This window comes from Cyprinodon tularosa, unplaced genomic scaffold (assembly GCF_016077235.1).
Source record: "Cyprinodon tularosa strain WSP-4 unplaced genomic scaffold, ASM1607723v1 ctg108, whole genome shotgun sequence".
In the NCBI taxonomy this organism is placed as follows: domain Eukaryota; kingdom Metazoa; phylum Chordata; class Actinopteri; order Cyprinodontiformes; family Cyprinodontidae; genus Cyprinodon; species Cyprinodon tularosa.
The window spans coordinates 973,574-995,742 of record NW_024037871.1 but is presented as its reverse complement, the minus strand read 5'-3'; the positions used below and the strand labels follow the sequence as shown (position 1 = coordinate 995,742).

General features: G+C 37.3%; 1 protein-coding gene across 2 annotated transcripts in view; it reads left to right on the top strand.

Moving 5' to 3' along the window:
- Positions 1 to 3,719: 3,719 nt before the first annotated feature.
- rbm20 (RNA binding motif protein 20) overlaps positions 3,720 to 22,169 on the top strand; it is a 62,559-nt gene continuing 44,109 nt past the window's right edge. Inside the window, exon 1 of one of the 2 annotated variants that reach the window (XM_038291192.1) lies at positions 3,720 to 4,386. In XM_038291192.1, coding sequence (XP_038147120.1) covers positions 4,271 to 4,386 — 116 coding nt within the window. In that variant the 5' untranslated portion in view covers positions 3,720 to 4,270. The remainder of the gene's footprint in view (positions 4,387 to 22,169) is intronic. The other variant, XM_038291200.1, reaches the window with a different exon arrangement.

The following is a 22,169-nucleotide window of genomic DNA, read 5'->3' as shown; positions in this document are numbered from 1 at the left end:
TTGTGACTCAGTCTTTCACATATTATAAACGTTCTCTATGAGGGCTCTTGTTGCCACTCTAGATCATCAAATCTGACTTCTAACCAGTCTCCCTTTAACCACAGCTGTCCACACTAAATTTGACAAATTACATTTCAGTGGGCTCTCGATTCACACAACCATGCTAATCTTAGATGCATCAGTGACTAATGAGAAATGTGGTTTTATTTTGACACTTTTAGAGCTGTGAGAATAAATTAACTCTAATAATCATGCAGGGAGGACGCTTGCAAAAACCACTTAGACACGCTTCTTTTGAGTTTGATTTGTAAAGACTGATTTAGAAGCAGGAGTGAAAATGCTTTTCAACAGGTTTCAGCTTTACTTACATACAGGCAAATATTCAGGATGTCATTCTCTATTTAGTCTAATGTATTTAGTATTTAAGTCATAACTTAAACATTGATTATAAAGTTCAGGTAAAGCAATATTGTGGCATCTGTTGCTGCTTCAGTTGTGCAGTTTGAAGAGATTGGCTACAGAAACATTTAAAATATAACTTCTGTGCTTAACACCAAGTTATCCAAACGGCACCATTATAGAAACCACTTCATGCTACAGTGGTATCTGTTTTCTCTCTGTGCCAAAAATAAACACTGCAGGGTGGGGGGATTGTTATGTAGAGTTGTCACATGAATATAGACACGTGTTCAGGAACAGGCAATGAGTGGCAGGCTGTCAGCAGGGATTGCTACAGGTTTGGTTTTTCTGCGGTTTCTTGTTTAAGGGATCAGATGGAGGATCAATGAGGTTTACGCGGTAATTCCTGCAGATGTGTGCTCTACATTTCTAGCTATGTCCAATTACAGAGCAGATCTATGCAATCAAAGGTTGAAGACAGTTGGGCAGGAGCTGAGACCCAGAAGCAGGATACTTCCTAGCGCCAGTTTGCTTAGCATAGGGACCTCCTGATGTCTCTAGCCACCACAAGGAGCTATGTTGGCCAACAATTATTTTGTTTTACAGACTGTATAGGAACAGCCCACCTAATGGAGTTGAACAAATAAAACACTATTTAAAGGAATAGTACACCCAAAACATGATTAGCCTTCATTTTCTACTCACCCCCATGCTGAACAACACTCTGGAGTACTTTTTTGATATCTCAAATGCATCTGGAGATCTGGGAGGCTTCTTGCTGTCTGCTGACATTCAAATAATGGAGGTCCATGGTGCCCGAGACAGAAAGGTCCATAAAAGTCCACAAAAAACGTGTCAATATTCCTCCATACTGCTCGTCCAATGTATTCCAAGTGTCCTGAGTGGGTAGCATCCAGAATTTACTCGAAACGAAGTCGTTTAGAATGTTTTTAGAGCATAAACAGTAGTGTATAGGATTTCCTAAAAGCGCGTTCACGACGCTATGGAAACCGCGGCAGACCAAACCAGACGAAAGTGCACATTCAGCTCGGCAAAGAACTCATGCTCTTCCTCAACACTGAAGTCCTCAGACATTTTTCTTTCGTTGTTTCTTTCTTTGCACAGGTAAACAGCACATTTCTTCTTCTACGCTTGCATTATCGGCAGAGCAGACGCTGAATGCGCACTTTCATCTGGTTTGGTCTGCCGGCTTCCGTAGCGTCGTGAACGCGCAGGCGCGCGTTTTCAGGAAATCCTATACACTACTGTTTATGCTCTAAAAACATTCTAAATGACTTCGTTTCGAGTAAATTCTGGATGCTACCCACTCAGGACACTTGGAATACATTGGACGAGCAGTATGGAGGAATATTGACACGTTTTTTGTGGACTTTTATGGACCTTTCTGTCTCGGGCACCATAGACCTCCATTATTTGAATGTCAGCAGACAGCAAGAAGCCTCCCAGATCTCCAGATGCATTTGAGATATCAAAAAAGTACTCCAGAGTATTGTTCAGCATGGGGGTGGGTAGAAAATGAAGGCTAATCATGTTTTGGGTGTACTATTCCTTTAATGACATGTGATGTGGTGATGTGAAGTGGAGGAAATGGGAATGAGCTCCTTCAAGTCTGAGGCCACGTTCTTGACTGGAAAAAGGTGACCTCTCCCCTTTAGCTTGGAGGAGATTTCCTGCTTCAGGTGGAGAAGTTTAACTATCCAGGGTTCCTGTTTACGGCTGAAGGGGAAAAATTGAGTGGGAGCTCAATGGGTGGATCCATAAAGGCAGCTATACGATTGGATATAATGCAGACGGATATAATGGTCTGTTGAGGTGAAGAGGGCTGAGCAAAAACGTAAAGCTCTTGTTTTACATTCCTAACTTCATCTATGGTCATTAAATCTGGATCATGACCAAAAGAACAAGATTCCGGATACAAGTGGCTGAAATTAGCTTTCTCTGTGGGTGGCTGGGCTCTCAATAGAGATAGGGTGAGGAGTTTTTTTCGTTCAGGAGAGGCTCGCAGAAGAGTCATCCCTCCTCCGCATCGAGAGGGGTCACCTGGTCAGGGCGACAGTGGCGCCGGATGTAGGAGTTTGCCCTGAAATTGAAGGATTGATGGTTCAAGCCCCGGCTCTGACTTTCAGTGACGTTGTCTCCTTGGGCAAGACACTTCTCCTGCATTGTCTACTGATGGTGGTCACAGGGCCCGGTGGCGTCAGTGTACGGCAACCCCGCTTCTGTCAGTGAGCCCCAGGGCAGCTGTGGCTACCATGTAGCTTGCTGCCGTGAGTGTGTGCATGCATGAATGGGTGAATGAATGTAGTGTAAACCGCTTTGGTCAAGTCTCCTGACTTGAAAAAAGGCGCTATATAAGTACAGGCCATTTACCATTTACCTGAGGTGGCTCGGACATCTTTTTCGGATGCTCCTGGATCTCTCGCTTGCGAGGTGTTCCTGGCATGTCACACCGGGAGGAGGCCAAGGGGACGATCAAGGACACATTGGAGGGACTATGTCTCTCGGCAGGCCTGGGAGCGCCTCAAGCTTCCCCCAGCAGAGCTGGAGGAGATATCTGTGAAGAGGGAAGTCTGGGAGCTTCTGCTGAGACTGCTGTCCCTGTGACCCGGTCCCAAACCAAGCACAAGACGACGAGTACAAGCACGAGTAAGTGGTACAACACATAATGTTAATGTTCTTACCTTCAAATGTTTTATGTTTTATGATGGAGAACTTTAGCTGGTCACTACATCTGAGTCCTTTTCAGGAAGGAGGTCGTTCCTTATTGATCAGTGTCATTCTTCTGTCTGTCCGCCCCCATAATGATTTCCATAATGCTCAACTTTTCCAACTCTTCATACCGATTTGACTAATTTTACTAACTTTACAAACCAAACTATAAGACTATTAGCTATTGTTTGTTGTTATTTAAAGTATGAATATTCCTTAATTGTTTTCTTCTGTCCTTTCCATTTTTAGACATAATCCCTGAGCCGGGTTGTGACACTGTCCAGTCAAAATAAACATTTACTGCTTCAACCCCCTGATGGCCCCCCCACCGTTTTCTCACTGTGTTGTGTATTAGGAGGTGCTTATGCGATCCTGCTCTGTGTATTCCTTCAGTAATGCTGATCTATTATCGGTTCTGCCCTACAATGCTGTTTGGGTCATAGCTGTGATCCCTCAGACTGTCAGACCATTACAAAATGTGAATAATCTGACACTGGGTTCCAGGACAGGAAACTGGAAACCTCAAATGATTCAGCAACCAAATTGATCTCGACATGGCTGAGTGACTGATGGCATTCCCAGGAGCGTGGTTCATCCCTTGGCTGGCCGCTCTCTGCCAGGCTGCGTGTGGGACAGCAGAGGTGATAATCAGCAGTGGCTGCAGGGACTTTCTTGTCCCTGTTGTTGTGCCTCGTGGAGCAGGGACTCCCATTTGGTCTCTGATAACTCAGCCCCCCTCTGCCATTGCTTGAGCCCACCTCCCTGTAATCCCCTTTTCTCTCAGTCAACCATTAGTTTCCTCCTGAACAGGAACTGCTCTCAATCCCCCGGCTTCTTGAGAACACATTGAGTGAAGAAAGTCTGGAGCATTCCCTGCAGGGACAGTAGGTCAAAGAGGCAAATCTGAAGGTGACTCTGCAGCTTTTGCAGCTGTCGATCAGGAGTTACTGAGGTCTCTGTGTCCGTCTCTTGCTGGCTACTGGTGTTGTTACTGTCTGTCCGTCCAGAGCGGAGAAAGCTGAACACAGAGGGCCAGAAAAAGTGGCCTTAACAGAGTTTGTTGTGTTTGGGTCACAGCTGGTTTTCTGCAGCCGGTTATAGGTGTAAAGGCTTCTGGTGGTGATTCCAAGTCCACCGTGTCATGCAAGCTTGGGATTGGACAAGAGCTACTGAGAGTGTAAAAACAAGCCAAACAAAAATGCTGGGAAAAGGACAGTGTAGCGGATACGTCCCTGAGATGAACGAAGCACTGCAGAGGTAAGAGAAAATACTTTAAAGACAAAAATCTGAAAGTGTCAGAATGTGTTTATGAAAAAGGAATGTAACCTTCATTTATTTAAATTTGTGTCATGTAGTCAAAAGTTGACAAGGAATTTAACAGGGAGATAAATTTGTGGCATTTTAAGGTAAATAAACTTCAATATTTCTTTTTAAGTAAAAATAAAGAAAATGTAAATAAAAATTAATTGAAAAAATATATGAAAATAATTAAAATTATTCACTCAAAATAGTCTTAAAAAAAAAAAAAGAAAACCATTTATTCTTTTTTTTTATTTTCTCGGGATTTAAATTGATTAAATGTAATACTAGCCTACCTTGATTTGACGAAATTATTTATGAAATCACTGTAAAATGTTTCTGAACCCAAAATATTGTGTTGTTTTAATACCTGTTATGCCTATATTTAACAAACATGCATAGAATCTTTCATTTATTTGTTTTTTACTTAGATTTTTGTCAGATTAATTCTGGAAGGAGCTGCACTTTAATCCAACATCAAAAAAGCAGTGAATACTGAAACTACAAGCATCAAGTCAGCATAATTTATTAGGATCTAGTCTCTATTGGCCTCGTTGCTAAAAAAAAGTGTGGTTTTCAGATATTTTTTTTCTCAATTTTTCTGTTTATTTGTGTAAATGGAAGATTTAAATTTATATCCAGCAAACCCCAACATGGGATCATTTCCTTCATCTTAATTTTGATCTACAGCAATTTAACGATGTACAGCTTCCTGATATTTGATGATTAAATGCCTTTTACTTTTCCTAAAAACAGCCATAACATTACATTTCTTTAGTTTGGAAAACTTTATAATCCTACTAGACCTTTATTTCTACTTTCCTCCAACTCCGTTATTTTTTATTATTCTGCACTCCATTCCACCGACAGAGTAATTCAATAATTACAATTAGTTTTTAGGTGATGTGTTTTTGTGTTTACCCTTCAATTATACACAATTCTAAGCTTTAAAATCTACAGAGTGACTTTCCTAAATGTCTGACTTTAAATGTAACAAATAAACCTTCTATTATCATTAAACTATTTAACAAACTGTTATTAGCAAAACTGTATTAAAATTTTAAAGCCAAAGCAGATAATTATATATATATATAATTATATATATATATATAAAAACTTGAACACATCATTTCAATATAAATTTTAATACTTAAAAGTTTTACAATTATTGTTATAGAATAGGGAAATAAAAAATTGGAAAAAAAGTCTATTTTTCTGATGAAGCTTTACTTACTAAACCTTTCAGTAATTAGAATTACAGTCAGAAGCTTCTCTTTCATTATAAACTAAATTTACTGTGTAAATCTTTCTGGACGCAGATTAGTACAGTTTGTTCATTCAAGTATTAACAAAGTTTGTCAGTTTAATTTTTCTTACTAGAGAGGAAGAAGATGCTTGCATATCTCTAATTGACCATTTACATTAATGTATTAATTTTCTCTCAGAAGTAAGAGCTGGGATGCTTCTGCAAGGTCTGTACTTTTGTTTTCAGTTTGGTGCTGATATGTCCGTTTTTTCTGGTTTAAGGATTAGGGAAGCATGGTAAACATGTTTGGTCACATATTTCTCCCATTAGTGTTCATATCTCTGCTTGTTTTTCTTGTTCCGTTTGCTCATCTTACCGCTCTGCCAGCTGTATATCACTGAAACACGGTGGGCTTGAATTATACCTGCACAAACTCTGCAGGTCCTGATCAGCTCACTGACATGTGACAGTGCCACAGATCATCTTATGCACATTTATTAGTGTCACTTACTTAATTTTAAACTTTGTTTTTGTTAATGTTGCATATTTTTTTAATCATGTTATAATTTTCAAGACAAAGCTGCTTATTATGTAATTTATGACTGGATTTTTTTTGCCTGAGGCCACTCAGTTTGGAAGAAGTCGCTAAACTAAAGGCAGAATTAAAAAAGAGATCATAGTTTCCAAACACGTTCATACATTTTCATTTTGGGAGACATGTCCTGTGCTCGGATGGATGTTTAATAATTATGACTTAAATCTGAAGGGAAAAGGATGAAGCTTGAAATCTAGGAAGTTTGGTGTAGCGTCATGGTGAGTGAGAGCAGCAGGAGCGACTAGTTCACTTTGCAAAATAGAATTTAATATGCAAATATTAAAGCAGCCTGCTGATAGCTAGAAATTTAAAGCTGCAGAAAACTTCGGCAAGAGACCCAAAGCACACAATCACAATGGTTCAAGGAAAGAAAAAGTCAATGTTTTAGAACAGGCATCACAAACCTCTGTCCTACTGAAAGCTTGTTGAACAGGATAAGTTTATTTTGATTTCATTTTAAATATGGAGCAGTTACTAAATTGCTTGTGTCATGTAGAATTGCTTCATGCTGCATTCATCTGCTCAGATGTCTTTCTATTCTAATACGCTTTATTTCTAACACTCCAAATATGTTTACATGTGCATCACTCTCCTTTCTATGTCATCATATTAATCCCTACTATATTGCAAAAATGACCACGGAGATTTTTTGTATGCACTTTGCATCTGACTTTTACAGGTACTAAATTTAAGTGCAAATACTGAGAGTTTCAGAAAAAAGAGAGTTTCAAATAAAAAATCTCAAAATTCTTTAATTGTGGTCAATATGCAGCTACATTAGAGGATTTTCCACCCATACATTTGTTCAGTTTGGTCAATAGAATATTTTTTTGCAAATTGATGAATCTGTGCATTGTCAGCTCAAATGAAAGTGCACTGCATGAGCAAAGAAGCTTGTGTGTTATTTAATGGTACCTTTTGAAGTTCAGTCCCTTAGTATAAATATCTGCCATATAAGAATCTTAAGTCTTCTCAGAACTCTTCAAAGAAAATAGGAAGCCCTATAGGCAGAATCTGAACCAGAATTTGAACTATAGGATCCATATTCAGTTACCGCAACCCTGCTTGCTTCACTATGTTTGTTTGCACCTTATGAAGGGCAAATAGTTTTATTTCTTTCTGTTGATTCAGCAATGATTTCTTGACAGATTATCTTTTGTCTAACATCCCACACTGGAAAAAAAACAACAAATCTAGATAAGTCGTTTTTTCTTAAAATAAGTGCATTTGTTCTTGGATTGAGGAGATAAAAGAGACATTTTGCCAATGGAACAAGACAATTTAGATTAAAAATAAGAAAAACACAATTGCGTTTTCTTATTTCAAGTGCATATTATCTAATTATCTTATTTTAAGACTAAAAACACTCATTCCATTGGCAAACTATCGCATTTACCTACTCAAATTAAGGGTAAAAACACTTAATATAAGACATTTTTACTTCTTTCTAGATTTTTGCAGTGCAAAGATTTAGTTTGTGAGATAATTCAAATACAGCTCACTGCTTCACTTGGGATCCTTAGCAGCAGGTTGTTGTACTTAAGACATGGGCTTGACCTTCTTACAGCAAACAAACTACAGGAACCCGGATGAAGGAAAAAGTCAGAACAGGAGTGATTACAGAGAAAGTAATGAAGGAATGACAAGCAAACCAGAAGAGCTAAGAAGACAAAAAAGGAGCAGCTGAGGAAGGATGAAGCAGGGCAGCTGAAAGTACTAATTAACCCCTAAACAGTAACAGAAACAAAAGTCACCCTAGGAAGTATCTAACAGAAATCAAATAAGAAATACAAAATGTATAAAACAAATAAGCTAAACACAAAATGATGCACTAATATGGAAAGCACCTCTTAAATACGTAATAAAAAGAGTGAAGTGATTAAATTATTGATGCCTTCATGTGGTATCACATGAGTACTTTCGTAATTTCCACTGGAAAGCTAGGAAGATTCTGTGAAAATCGACTTGTCGAGATTAGGTAAACTTTGACCTTTCAACATGGCGGAGAGCAGAGAAACTATTCTGTATGCTAAATACTAAACCATTAAATGACCTCTCCCATTGTCTTGTCAACACTCTGAAAATTACAGCTTTTTACCTTTCACTTTTCAACCAAAAGTAGACGGCGTTTGGACATAAATCACATAATCTTTTCTATGTCTTTTCAATCAGTTTTTGCTTGGTGGGATGCAAAGTCACATATAAAAAACAGTTATGTCATGCTTATTTATGCAATGTCTTAAAAACTAAACCAATGTAAGTAGGTCAGCTCTTTTTAGAGAGTCAGACTAAATACACAATAGAACATTTATCTATTCAACTTTAATTGGCCTATTCCTGAAGCTCACCTACAGCAATCAGTTAGGGGGAAAAGCAGGTCATACTATTGACAGGTTGCCTGATTTGAAAAAAAAAAAAAGATTGTTTGTTCATTATCTTTTTGTCATCTGCAAAATTACTTATAGGCTTTTAGACTTATCTGGGGAATTATGTTACATCACCTTTTGTTTTCATTGTCAAAAGATCTGCTCAATCAGTTTCCTCCTTATCAAAAACTATTCACAATTATGGCCAGCTTTCCTATGGCTTAATGTGTTTTAGCATTAGCAAAGCTACGTTTCCTGTATTATAGGCTTATTTTTATTACACCAACAATTTTCCAGCAATAACTTATAGGAAAAAATGCACATTATCAGCTCGCATGTGATTGTTTAATTATAATTACAGAATTAAATTACATAATATAATAGAATAGAAATACGCATTACTGTCCAGCCGAAAGGGAAATGTAGGTGTATCAAGAGTATAGCGGAATAATGCAGATTTAAACAATGGTAAAAAAAAATAATAATAATAAAAATTAAAAAATGATAAGCATATAAGGCCAAATTTACAATAGAATAAGAACATACTACACAATTCTCGAAAATAGCATACTCAGAACAAAGAAACTTCCATTTAAATTAAGCCTTCTTGCAAGTTAAATTCTCGTGGTTTTGTCTCTAGAACTATGGAAATACATTTTCAAATTCCAACATTTAATAATGTAATAATAAATAAAGTTTACAATTCCTCTATAATAGTTCAATGTAAAATGAGTAATTTTCTTTAATAGTTTTCACATTGGTTTCCAAAATTCCTAAATGTTTAAATGTTTGTAAATGTTTCATTTCTAATGGCTTATTTTTCTTTTCAGTTAATCTAGGCCGTCCGCATAAAACCCATCTCGTACCGCTTCAGCTTTAATCATTCGATGCAGACCTGAAACAGGTTGTCCAATCATGTTAGAGTATTGCGGTTTAAAACGGGAAACATGGCCGTGACTAACCCAAGAGGTACGGAGCCACTGCACCAAAATAAACCTGACAGAGCAGGATGATGTACAGCTGCTGCTAACACATCTGTTTTGTCAGAATTGGTCTTTGATAGAGGAACAGCAAAAGTGTAAAAGCGTAAATTGTTGTGGTTTTTAATCTAGTCTGCTAATTCAGTTGTTAGGTGTTGCTGCACCCAATAAGCTCAGCAGATTCTGCTGAAAATCCCTCCTTTCTTCAAAAAGATTCAACGGAAGCAGTCCTAGGTTAATAATGTGTAAGTTAACCTGATTGCAGCACATTATCAGTTTAACTTACCATGTAACAGCTGAGTAATGTAAATAAAAGAAATCTACAAAATAATTTTAGTGCAACAATAAACAAAAGCTGTTGTAAAAAATATCAACTTTTGGTATATAAAGTCTGAAATCATCACTATACCTGAGACCAGCTTTAACCGTTAACAACAACGATTTGTCTTAACTTGTAGATAATATAATTCATTCTTTGGTTGCTTAGAGGAATCACATTTTTATGGTGCAGCTATCTGTAATCTTAAAGCCATCTCCTTCCTCTTGCTTCCACCTTAAGCATGTGTTCATTGCTGTGTTGACATGCAGCAACAACTGTAAGTTATCTAAATATTAAATGGCTGACAGTTGTGTGGCACAAGAGCGGGCCCTGTGTTGCTGGGCACATACCGGGGCCAGGTTGGAGTCCGCTTGTCAGGTTGGGGTAAATCTGAAGTGACAGAGACAACCGCCTGATGAGAAAACTCTCCACCTGGTCTTCAACATCAACATTTCTGGCTGCAGATTAATAGGAAGTCTGTGACAAAATGTATAAAGGTTTGTCACACATTGCAGACTGTACTACATATGTTTTTGTTCTAGTCTATTCTAGTCTAGTCTATTTAGAAAATGTGGAGATTTACTCCAAATTGTCATCGACAAGCCCTTGTTTTGAGCTTTCCACTTATAACTCAGTGCCCTGGATTTATAAAACTTTTAACGGCTTGTTTGACATTGATTAATAAATGATTTTCCATGCAGTTCACCTCACAGCTTTAAACTAAACATCAGCATTGAGGACACCTGGAGGAAAAAAAAGCACTTTTTATTTGTATTAATTGTTTTGTATTTTGCTTTTCTGTGGCTGATAAAGGTTGAAAATGTAAAATAAAATGTGAAACTTTATGTCAAGTATGAAGTCAAAATCCTAGAGAAATAAATGTATTGTCAGAGCAGTAAGTAATGCTATAATGGAAATAAATTCTTGATGAATATTTACATTTTAAAACTGCTGTGCTCCTTCCAATCAGGTTTGGTCTGTGACTGGATAGCTCTCATGCCAACTTAAATTTTAAACGGAAAAGATGAATATAATAGAGTTAATTTTGGTTAACCCTTCAGTAAAGCAATAATAAAATAAAACCTAGAAAATTAACAAGTTTATTTACAAAAGGCAGGGCTGACCTAGATATTTGTACCTATGTTGTTTGGTTTAAATGGTACAATTTAAACCAAACAACACATTAGAGTTACACCATTGGTTTGCTTAGTCAAAAAGCATATGGCATAGAGAGCAGAAGATACTTTTTTATTCTCAATAGTTTGACTTTACAATTGAAACACATAAGAAAAATATACATTAAACAGAAAAGCACTCTAAGAGCCCAGACCTCTACAAAGCAGCAGGTTTTGCCCCATATTGTGATATAAACCTGTAGCTAAAACTCACCCATGATCTGGATCATTACCAAATTTGAATTAATTCCTCCTTGGCATGATGCGCACCTCTGATAAAAAATTTACCATAAAATCTGTTCATAACTTTTCAATTGATCCAACTAGCAAACCAACAACTTTCCTTTTTCTCGTGTTTTTGTCTTCAGTAAAATACCTCCGGACTTTTTGAGTCCGATGCTGAGGCTGTCCACTGCTGCCACCATCTGGTTTAGTGGGGAACTGCTAGTTCTGCCAAATATCCCTATCTCGCAATGTTGGAGAATCTTTTAATAGATTCTAGATTATGACCTGGATCATGACTAAAATATTATGAATTGTTCCTTGGCATGAAAGACATCTCTAATAAAAATGGCATTAAATCAGACAGACAGACAGACAGACAGACAGACAGAAACCCTCCAAAAAACATAACCTCCTTTGCGGCGGTTATAAACATACCTCTTCATTTCTTTCTCTACTGTTGACCCTTATACTCCATCGTGGAATAGGACTTATAATAATAATACAATCACATATTCTAAAAAGTCATGACCTCATTGATCTCTTCAGCTGAGCAACCTTTCTTATTCTGGGAGCACATCCAAGATTTTGTCTGAGTGAAGCATCTCTTCCAGGGATTTACTTACTTGGTAGAGCTGGCAGAGATTAGTGAGGTTAAACACCTTTATGCCCCCAATTTAACTTTAAAATACAGCAATAACAAAAGAGAGCCTTCAAAATTCTTTCTCTGTTTATATTTACCAAAAAGATTTGCACCTGTCTTTGACAGGCTCTTCATTTAATCCTGAAATTGTCACAGTTTCAGGGTTCGCTTCCAGTGTTTCTATTAATGAAGCTGTGATGTGGCTCAACTGGCATGAAGGTTCTCTGATATGAACCTGGGTTGGAGTACTTTAAAATATCTAATGTGTACTAATCAGCTTTTGGTGAACATGATACAAACATCATCAAATATATTTTAAGTTTTATTCCTGCCTCATCTTTAACACCACAGGAGAAAAACCTGTTGGCAGCTTTAGTCACAGTAATAGTCATCATTAGTGCTGTTAGTAGAAATCGATCAGCAGTTTTTTGTAATGAACAGTCCGTTTGTAGAAACAACATTTCATACTGCTTAAAAGATGTTACGGAACACATAATGTGGAAAGGAAATCATACTGATATGGTTTAGGTTATGTTAAAAAGAAAAGGAGGCAATTTCACTGGTTAAATTAAAAGGAAATATCCACTCACAGCTGGTCTAAATCAAAAGTCAGAGAAAAAGTGAAAACTGACATGGCAGGCTAGGCCTATTTGCTTCAGTGTCACTGCATCATCTGAGTGTGGTACTCAGTAGTATGTATGGGCCCCACATGTCTGACAATGCCGGGCAGGCTCCTTTTGAGATGACAGATGGTTTCCTCCTTCTCCTCCTAGCAATGGCACCACTGAGCTCCTAGTCAATCTGCTGGTGTCTGATGGACCTAAACATGATGTCCAAGTGATGTTCTCTTGGATTTATGTCAGGGGAGCATAGAGGTGAGCCAATAGTATCAGTTTCCTCATGCTTTAGGAACTGCTTGCATACTCTTGCACCAGAAAAAAACCCAGGACCCTATGCAGCGCCGAATGATCTAACTGTACCAACATTTATCCTGAGAAGTCCTGTATATCCTCCATGATCTGTCCTCAGAACTGACCCACCACCCAACCGATCATGTCGGTCAATGCTTCAAGCAGCATAATGTTCACCACAGCTTCTCTGAGCCATTTAAGGTCTGTCCTATAGGCTTAGATTGATCTTGCTCTCATCTCTGAAAAGATTAAAGAGGTGTAGGCAAATGTACTTTGCGCCCCATGCAATCCCATGCTGGCTCGGCTTCGTACTTTGCCTGCTGATGTTATGTAGCTTTATAAAACCATCAAAGCTCTTTGGGTGACCTTGAACATATTTGTTGTACAGATATTTGTTGTACAATGTGGGGGTAAATGACAAAAGAAAAAAATAACTTCCTATATAGGGTTTTTTGTATTAGTATTAGAACAAGTGGGCCCTTTGCTTGGATGCAGTGCCATTAAGCTCCATGCTTCATGTCATGATGAGTCATTCAGTGAGTGAGTAAGGCACTGTTTTAGGAGGATGTTGTCAGTGCTGCTCCTGCGGCTTCTAAGTTATTTTCTTTTGCTAAGGGAACATTAGTAGTTAGTATCCAGGTTAAAATCACCATTTCAGAGTTATTTGTTCAAGATGCACACAGTGAATGAGGAGAAGTAAAGGCTGGGAGCATGTGACATGAAAACAGATATTTTCAGCTTTGCAGACTCTGTAAGCTTCCTCTCTAGATGAACTGACCAACTTTCTAAATATTCCCTTTTATATGGAATTTATTTAGTTTTATGTTTCACTCTTAACTTTTTGAATGGCATAAAAGATGAAAGCTTATTGTAAAAAAGCGATGAGTCAGAAACTGCGTTGCAGATACAGAAATAAACACCTTTACCATTGTGCGTCAGCCTGTGTGTGCATTTGAACAAGGTCATACATCACACATACAGATCAATATGTGACGTATGTGAGCAATGAATTTGCAGTATGTACTGAATGCGTGTTGCTCCAAAGGTGTGACAGTAGGAGGGTATGGGTTTCCAGATAACATGCTCTCCCACCCCTCTGTATTAAGCCCCACTAGGCTTCTCTTGGTGAAGCCGGCCCCAACAGCTGAGCCTCGAGAGAGGGGGGTTACAGCATGTGTTTCATATGTTGAAAAGTTTGGATCCAAGTGCAGGACGTCAAACTCTCACTGCTTCCTTCATGAGAACGTTTCACTGATTTGCAAAAAAAATAAGATTAAGAGACACTAGTAATTAAGGTACCTCACTGTTCATAATAACAGGGACAAATTGTTCCAGTTTCATCATTCCTTTAAATCTGTCTTTAAATACTCTATTCTCTCTTATTTTGGTAAAGGAATGATTGACTGTATATAGAAGTCGCAAAGGTCTTGAGCAATGAAAGGATCCTCAGATTGTTATCAGCTATTTTACAAGCATTTTTCAGTCCTCAAATATACTTGTAATGCTTAAATAACTCATTCACATGAGTCATAGTTTGAAAAGCCAAACCCCAAGAATGATTTATTTTCACAAATTAAAATATATCCTCTGATTCTGTTATTGGGGTTATATTTTGTTAAATTAAGTAAAGTCTCTCTGAACTCTATGGAAATACATAACTCTGGCAAATCTCAATACCTACAGTGGCAAAACTTTACCACTGTAGGTATTGTAGCTTTATAACCGGTGGCTGTGAGATTCATAGCCCTTTAAAAAAAGTTTTATGTCCTCTAGATAATTGTGATCAAGGCTACCAGCCTTTAACGAATATAATGAACAACTTAGATTATTAATAAACTAATCTAATCTAAATTTACTAAATTAGAGACTGCCAATCATTCATGTAAAACAACCAGAAAACACAATTTTATCAATGATGAAATTTTTCAATAAAATTTTGCTGTAACAGCAAATGGAAAACAAACTCAGCTTTAGGTGAATTTGGAATGTGGGAAAAAAGATATAATGAATGAAAGCAGCTTCTAGCATCAGGATTCTACATTCCTAAAGATAATAGGCCATACACTACAAATGGTCCCAACAAGGGGAATCTTGTCACTACCCGAGCTGTCCCGGAAGCAGGATCCGTCCTGCTCCATCAGTTCATTTGCGCGTCTGGGTATCCTTCGATTTTATTTTGTTAAAAGACCTAAATGACGTCCTACCCAAAAAATAGTATGCGTACTAAACTATAATGTGTTAAAAGGTTAATAATGCATTTCCTGAGAAAATTAATGCCTTCAAATCCTTTCTGTTTTATCACTCTGTGCCCGATGTGCACCGGAAATGGGATCCTATGCTGCTTCTGGGAGCAGCGGAGCTTTTATAAATCTAGCATTTTTGAGCTTTTATGTTTTCCTTTCATGTTAACAATATGGTATGGTGCGTATTCTAAAGAAAAAAACAAGTAACATGCATGTAACATGGTTTAACCATATTTTGGCGGACCGCTCTGAGCATATCCAATGATGACATCAGAGAAGCAGTTTAATAGAGAAAATGTAAAAAGCTTCAAAACTGTCTCTTAAAAGTCATACAACTTTTTTTTAAAGACGTCTACTAGCATTCTTTAGAGACTTAAGGATAGAAAAAATTATAAATTTTAGTACCATAATTACATTATTTATCGACAACCAGAAGTATATCTGTTCGCGCGTGCGCAGGACGGATCGTGCTTCCGGGACGGATCAAGTATTGAGAAGCACAATGAAAGGCTAGCAGCTGTACTAACTAAAATATTAGAAAAAAGTGCTAATAATGTCTGAGTTTTGCTATTGGTGGGAGTAACAATAAGGGGCAAAACTGGCTGCTTGTTGGAGGTCTGCGCTTTTCATATAAAAGCAGTCAGCTCTCTACATACAGTAAGCTTTAAATGTATAGATGATTTATGTCCTTTCTACAATTTACAGTAAGGTCCTTAGATAACTTGTACTAACTGTCCTCATTTTAAAAGGTTGGCTTTTTCTACAAATGTTATAGAGAGACCATGCTGCTACAGCAAAAGATATATCTACTTTTTATATAATTTCAACCAAGAGGATCAATTATTGTTCACGCCAAGGGCGGAGAAAACTTGAAGTTTCTATTTTAACTGCTTCCTTATATATTTTTATATATATGTTTTTTGTTATGTAAAATAAATAATTGATAAATGGAACTGTAAGGCTTTCCTCTGTTATAAACTTTTTTTCTACAAGTCCAAAATGGCTAAAAATATATTTTCAAAAACGCTTTGAAGTGGGACTTCATCTTCGAGCAACCATCCTCTTTCAGAACTTTGTTTTATCTAAAACTTCAAGTCTTATGTCTTTTTTTCCTTTGACCTTTGACCTTTGATACGAAGAGGCCTGATAGAGTTGGACATAGAATGTTGGATTTTTTACCCATTTCTTTGCTTTACTCCCGATTCGTAAAAATGGGGAACACAAGGTAACGTTTTAGAGCTCAGTCTGGTCCAGTCAGCTCTGCAAGACCAGGTGGAGGATTAATAAATGATCAAATTTGCCATATTTCCAGCTTAACCCTTTCAGCCACCTGGTGCTGCCCAGCCATGGAATGGGTCTTGATATTGGGGGGCAGGGAATGAAGGGAAGCTCAGAGTTAGTGCTGATATATAACTTAACAACTCAGCAATTGTAATAGAGTCTGCAGCGGTGGTAATGGATAGCCATGCATGATATTCGGAGTGCAGCAGTGTGCCTCGATTGTGCGATCCTTCTGTGCCAGCAGTGGAAGCAGCAGCACAGCTGACAGTTTGAGGGCTTATTGACAGCTGAGAACTGGCTGCTTCATGGCCCGTGTCAAGATAAATGAAGGTTGTGGCTACCGTGTGGAAAGGTGGAAGCATGGTGGCAAATTTTTCTTTGCTTGAATTGTGTCCTTTTTTGACAAAGACTTTTCCATCGAGGAAAAATTGGTTGAAAAGAGATTGAAAGGACGACATAATTAACATCCAAACCACGCCTACATTTGGTTGAAAAGTGAAAGGTGAAAAGCCGTAATTTTCAGATTGTTGAAAAGACGTGGAAAACTGGGTTTGCCACATCTTTTCAACGTCTATTAGTGGATTTAGGTGGCACAAAAGCAGACTGACCAAACCGCCCAATTTTCAACAACTATTTCTGACTAAATCAAGACTATGACAGGCCGACCAAATTTAGCCTAAAAACCAACTTCAAAATGACGTTATGGAGTAAAGTATAGATACCAAAAAAGTGTACTTAAGTACAGTAATGAAGTATTTGTACTTCTTTACTTGACACCTCTGCCTTGGAGTAAGGTCTAGGTGACAAAAGGGTGTAACAAAATATATTAAATCCTGCAACTACAAAACTTGAAACCACTGATAAGTATCTGACAGTATAAATTTTTCTAAACACTTCATAATAACTAACCTGACTCCTCAAGATGGATTTGCTCCGCATATCCATCTGGAAACCTTCCGTTGAATCAGCCAACGCTGATTGGACGTTCGTTTGGTGAACGACTCCAAATTTTCTTCAACGGAGAGTGTCCAGACTGATTAGCGAGTGAAATCTTGAAAGCTCACTAGATCAGGATGGTCTCACGAGGCTACATAATTACATCTCCACAGAAAAGATCTGGTATATATTGGCTGCATATTAAACACCTTAAACACTTTTAAATTGGCTAACATGAAATACAACATTAGTGGTATACATCACTATAATTATTATTATTATATGTAAAATCCCAAACAGATCTCATCTGCATCCAGTTTGAGGCATTTATTTTAACATGTTTTTCTTATTTTTCAAAAGAACACCTTAAGCATTTGAAACAAAGAATGAAATAGTTTATGAAATAGTATTCTCTATGGGAATATAAATAATACCAGTTTTTTTTTTTTTTTTTTATCTTAAGTTTTAGTATTACCTCTGTTACTTTTCCCATTTTTCTTAATATGAAGTATTGTTTATTTTGGGTAGTTTTCTTAATGCCAGCTTAAATATCTCCCTTGGTAACAAATCCAGCTCACATTCAGTGCACCATGGTATGACCTTCATCAGTGGTGGAAAATAAAGTAAATTTACCTGATTACTGTGTAGGTAGTATTACTTAAGTAATTTTTTCTTTACATTACTTGAGTTATTTTTGAGGGGGCACTTATAACTTTCATTTAGAAGAAGCTGCTACTTACTTGTTACTTTTGGCTCCTTAGCTATTTAATCCTCTGTTGCTGTTTTTCTTTTTTAAAATGCAATTTCAACAGAGATATCAGCCCTTGGGGCTGAATCTGGACACCTGTTTTAGAGATTTGCATGACATTCCATAAATGTGAGAAACTAAGGGCACAAATTATTTGCAGTTTATACATGTTATTAAGGCGTTAGTTGTTGCCATGTGGCCAAGTTGTTCAGTAGGATGAGTTCTCAATTCAGAGTGGCGGTTTCTTTGTGGTAATAGATTCAACCTGAACACTCCTATTTTCTTTCTGGCTAGTTTTCAAATAAGACATAATAACGCCTTAAAATAATAATGAAAAATTAAAATATTAGTCCTTATTTTTTTGTGGTATTTCAATACTGAAGTTCTTTACAGGTGTTGTAGAATCTGTAGCAGCGGTTCTATGCATCAATACATCAGGTGGTTTCTGAAAGTTACAGGTTTTTTTTTTTTTTATTACTCTCAAAATTAGACATAAATGTACTGATATTAGAAAATGTAATTTCTATTTTTTTTTATACTTAATTACTTTTAGATGTATGCACATTTGAATATTGGCATATTTTCAAAGGCGAGTACTTCAGTACTTTAACTTGACTAGATGTTTGACTGAATAACTTTTGTAGTTGAGTAAGATTTGACTATGAGTATTAATTAACTTCCACTCATGTACTACTGTTGAGTACCTCGTGCACCACTGACCTGCATGCAGGCTCCAAAATGTGTTCAAAAATTAACCATGGTTTAAGCACACGAAAAAATTAAGTCTTTTATAATCAAACTTACGTAAAATGAAATGGTAAGGTTATATCATTCATATTAATATACAAGGGTGAAAAAATCCATTGAGGTGTGATACAGTGTATAATTTGTTATAGTTTTGTTTTGTTTATCTATTTATATGAAAAGTCCAAAAGTCCATATTACACAAATGTATCATTGTAAAATATTGTATCCATTTAAATTAATTTTCACAAATATAGCACCTGTCTACAACACATCACCTCCAGGCGCTTTGCAAACACAGTCCAATCAAATCCAGACACATTGGTTAAAAGGTTTCTATTTAAGGAAACCCAGCTAATTGCATTATTTATTAACTTTGCACAATTTGCAATAGTGGACATTTTCTTGCAGCAATGCATGCTTGGTGTGAAGGATTATGAATGTCTCAGTCAAAGATAACATGCAACATGTGACATCCATTTCCAAAATACTGTATTTGCTTAAAAGTATTTAAAATTTCAAATAAATTAAATTTTCTTTACAGGGATTAGAAAATACAGCATTGAACATTTCTATTCTTTGGGCTTTAATATGTCATTCTTTATTCTGAATCTTCTTGTGTGTAACATTAGTGTGAATCATAGCTCTGGTTTTATGGTTTGGAGCTGATGTTTGCTACTAAAATGTTAATGGTTTTTCTGTAAAATCTCCCCTTCACTACGAAGCAGTCATTGTCCTGAATGTGGGATGATCAGAATGAGACGCAGGATTTTGGGATCTAGCGATGAGTCGTGTGAAGGTGTGTGGGTCTGCCTGGAAATGCTGTCTGACAGGGTAAAACTTACACAACAGATACATTATAAATGTGGGTCAGGTCATGCATCATAACTGTGCTGATGTAACACATCTGCATGGATTGTGTTTTTCATTTCATTATAACATGGCCGGTGCCTTGGATACAGAGACTCGTAGTGGAGTAACAGCAGAAAATCCTCATGATTTATCGTTTACTTCATGATTACCACGCAACACATCTCTTTAGCTGTGAAGATGTGTGTTAACAAAATTTAGGTGGAAATGCAAATATCACCCCATACATTGTAAAGAAAAAAAAAAAAAGAACAACTTTTACTTCTGACCAGTTTGTTTATTTGTGTGTGTTTTTTTTAATCATTTACGAGGGCCGTTCAATAAGTAATGCCTTGACCCAGTTCCAGTTGTTTTATCCAGCTGAAATTTTGCATGTGCAATTATTTATATCTCTATAGATTAAGCAGCAAATTACAGCTCTGAGCTAATTGTGGTTTCTCAGGTATTTGAACAGAGTCAAGTAAGAAATAGAGCCTGTTGAGTGTTGAGCAATGATCTGGTTTTTGTAAAGCCTTGTATGCCTGATCATATGGCCTTGTAAGGCCATATGATGGGGCACCACAAGTTACCTTAATTTCATCAAAAGTCTCTCATGGTGTCGTCCTCTCAAATACAAAACTGGATCACTGTTCAACACTCAACAGGCTCCAAATCAGATTTGGAGCAGTTCAAACCCTTGTAAATGATAAACCACAATTAGCTAAGAACTGTAATTTGCTGCTTAATCTATAGAGATATAAGTAATTAAGAAATAAGTAAGATAAATAATTACACATGCAAAATTTCATCTAGATCAAACAACTGGAAGTGGGTCAGGGGCATTACTTATTGAACGCCCCTTGGCACTTATTTGGCATCTACTTTCTCAAGAATTTTAGATAAGAAAGGAAGATTAGATATAGGTCTATAATTGACCAAGTCATCTGGGTCAAAAGAAAGTTTCTTAAGTAAAGGTTTAATTACTGCAACCTTAAAAGCCTTTGGTTGTTAGGACAAGTCCATCAGGTTACCCTCTGTTACCACAGCAGCTTTGAACCAAAGGAGTCTTGGGGCCCAGGTGTCTCCACACACCCTGGAGGATAAGTCTTTACCTGTGTTACCAGCAGTATCACATAGAGGTAGAAGGAAACAGAGCGTCAAAGAAGGTGTTCCTCTCTTCAAGAGGAATGTCATATTTAAATATTAATCTGCTCAGAGCACAGGATTGTACTCTGACTTGCTTCTGCGTTCCCAAAAGTCGGCAATTCACAGTTCCTGAAAATGCTGAATTCGACTCCACTTCCTCCATGCAAAGTGTCCAGCTATAGCCCACTGAAAATATTCTCCAAAAAAAAGTGCTCCGATGGAATTTGGAAGTGGAATGAGAGCAGCGTCCTTAAGCTAAGAAGGAAGTGTTATATTTGATAAGGCTGGGGCCATGGATGTCTAATCAGCTGCTAATGTGTATGATGTAAATATGATGATATGACTGGAGATGTAAAAAATGCCTTTTTAACTGTTAATCGGGGCCACTTCCTGAGAGGTGAGCCCGGAGGTGAGCAGCTGCTTTCTGTAAACTGTAAGCAATTTCTCTGATCTGAGTAAGATTACAGTTTCTATCAGAATCTGTTGTCATGTCCCCTGGTTATTTAATACATATAAGTTATGAAATGTTATTTAAAGAGTTTGTCCCAAGTGATCTCTTTTCAGGGAAAAGAACAGGAGAGATAGAGCTTCAAGGTGCATACACAGAGCCGATCGTTAACATGGTACATATCCCTGTAACAGGGAGAGATTAATCATACTTTTTTGTGTTTCTATATCACTTTTTTACCACGTATGCAAACTTCTGTTAAATTTTATGTAAAACGTAATTTAGAAATTTCAGCAGGGAGATAGGAAACAGTGTGACAGTAGCTAAAAAAACGTCCTCATTGGCCTCCCAGGGCAAATAAGATAAATTTCTTAACGTGAAGTTTTCATTTCCTGTGCTATGTCATGGCAGAAACAATGATCCAGTGACTTGCTATTCCTGGCTTCTGCTATCAGAGCCTCTGGCAAAGTTATCGTCTGGTGTCAGGCATGGATGGCGAAGAGATGCCCACGTGGGTGGAGGAGGAAAACAAAGTGAATCACTCAAAGTAACAGCATAATGTAGATAGGGATGAACAAACAGGAGATATCTCCAGAGCAAGGCAGACATGCGTGATAGGTTAAGGAAGAGATTAGAAATCAGGCACGCTAATGGAGCCCCTAAAATATCCAGTGTGTTGATGGAGGAGGACCTGAAGGCCTATTTGTTAGTCATCACCAGGTTAGACTCCATTCCAGAGTTTCCTGTCAAATCAAATCCCGGATAATCGATTGCTCCACGGGGAGCTTGGAGGAGACATCACAGGTCACTTCCTTTGCACCCTGCTGATGGTGATATGCGTGGTAGATTCTTAATTGTATGTTTTGTGTCTCCGGATCAAATAGTTTCA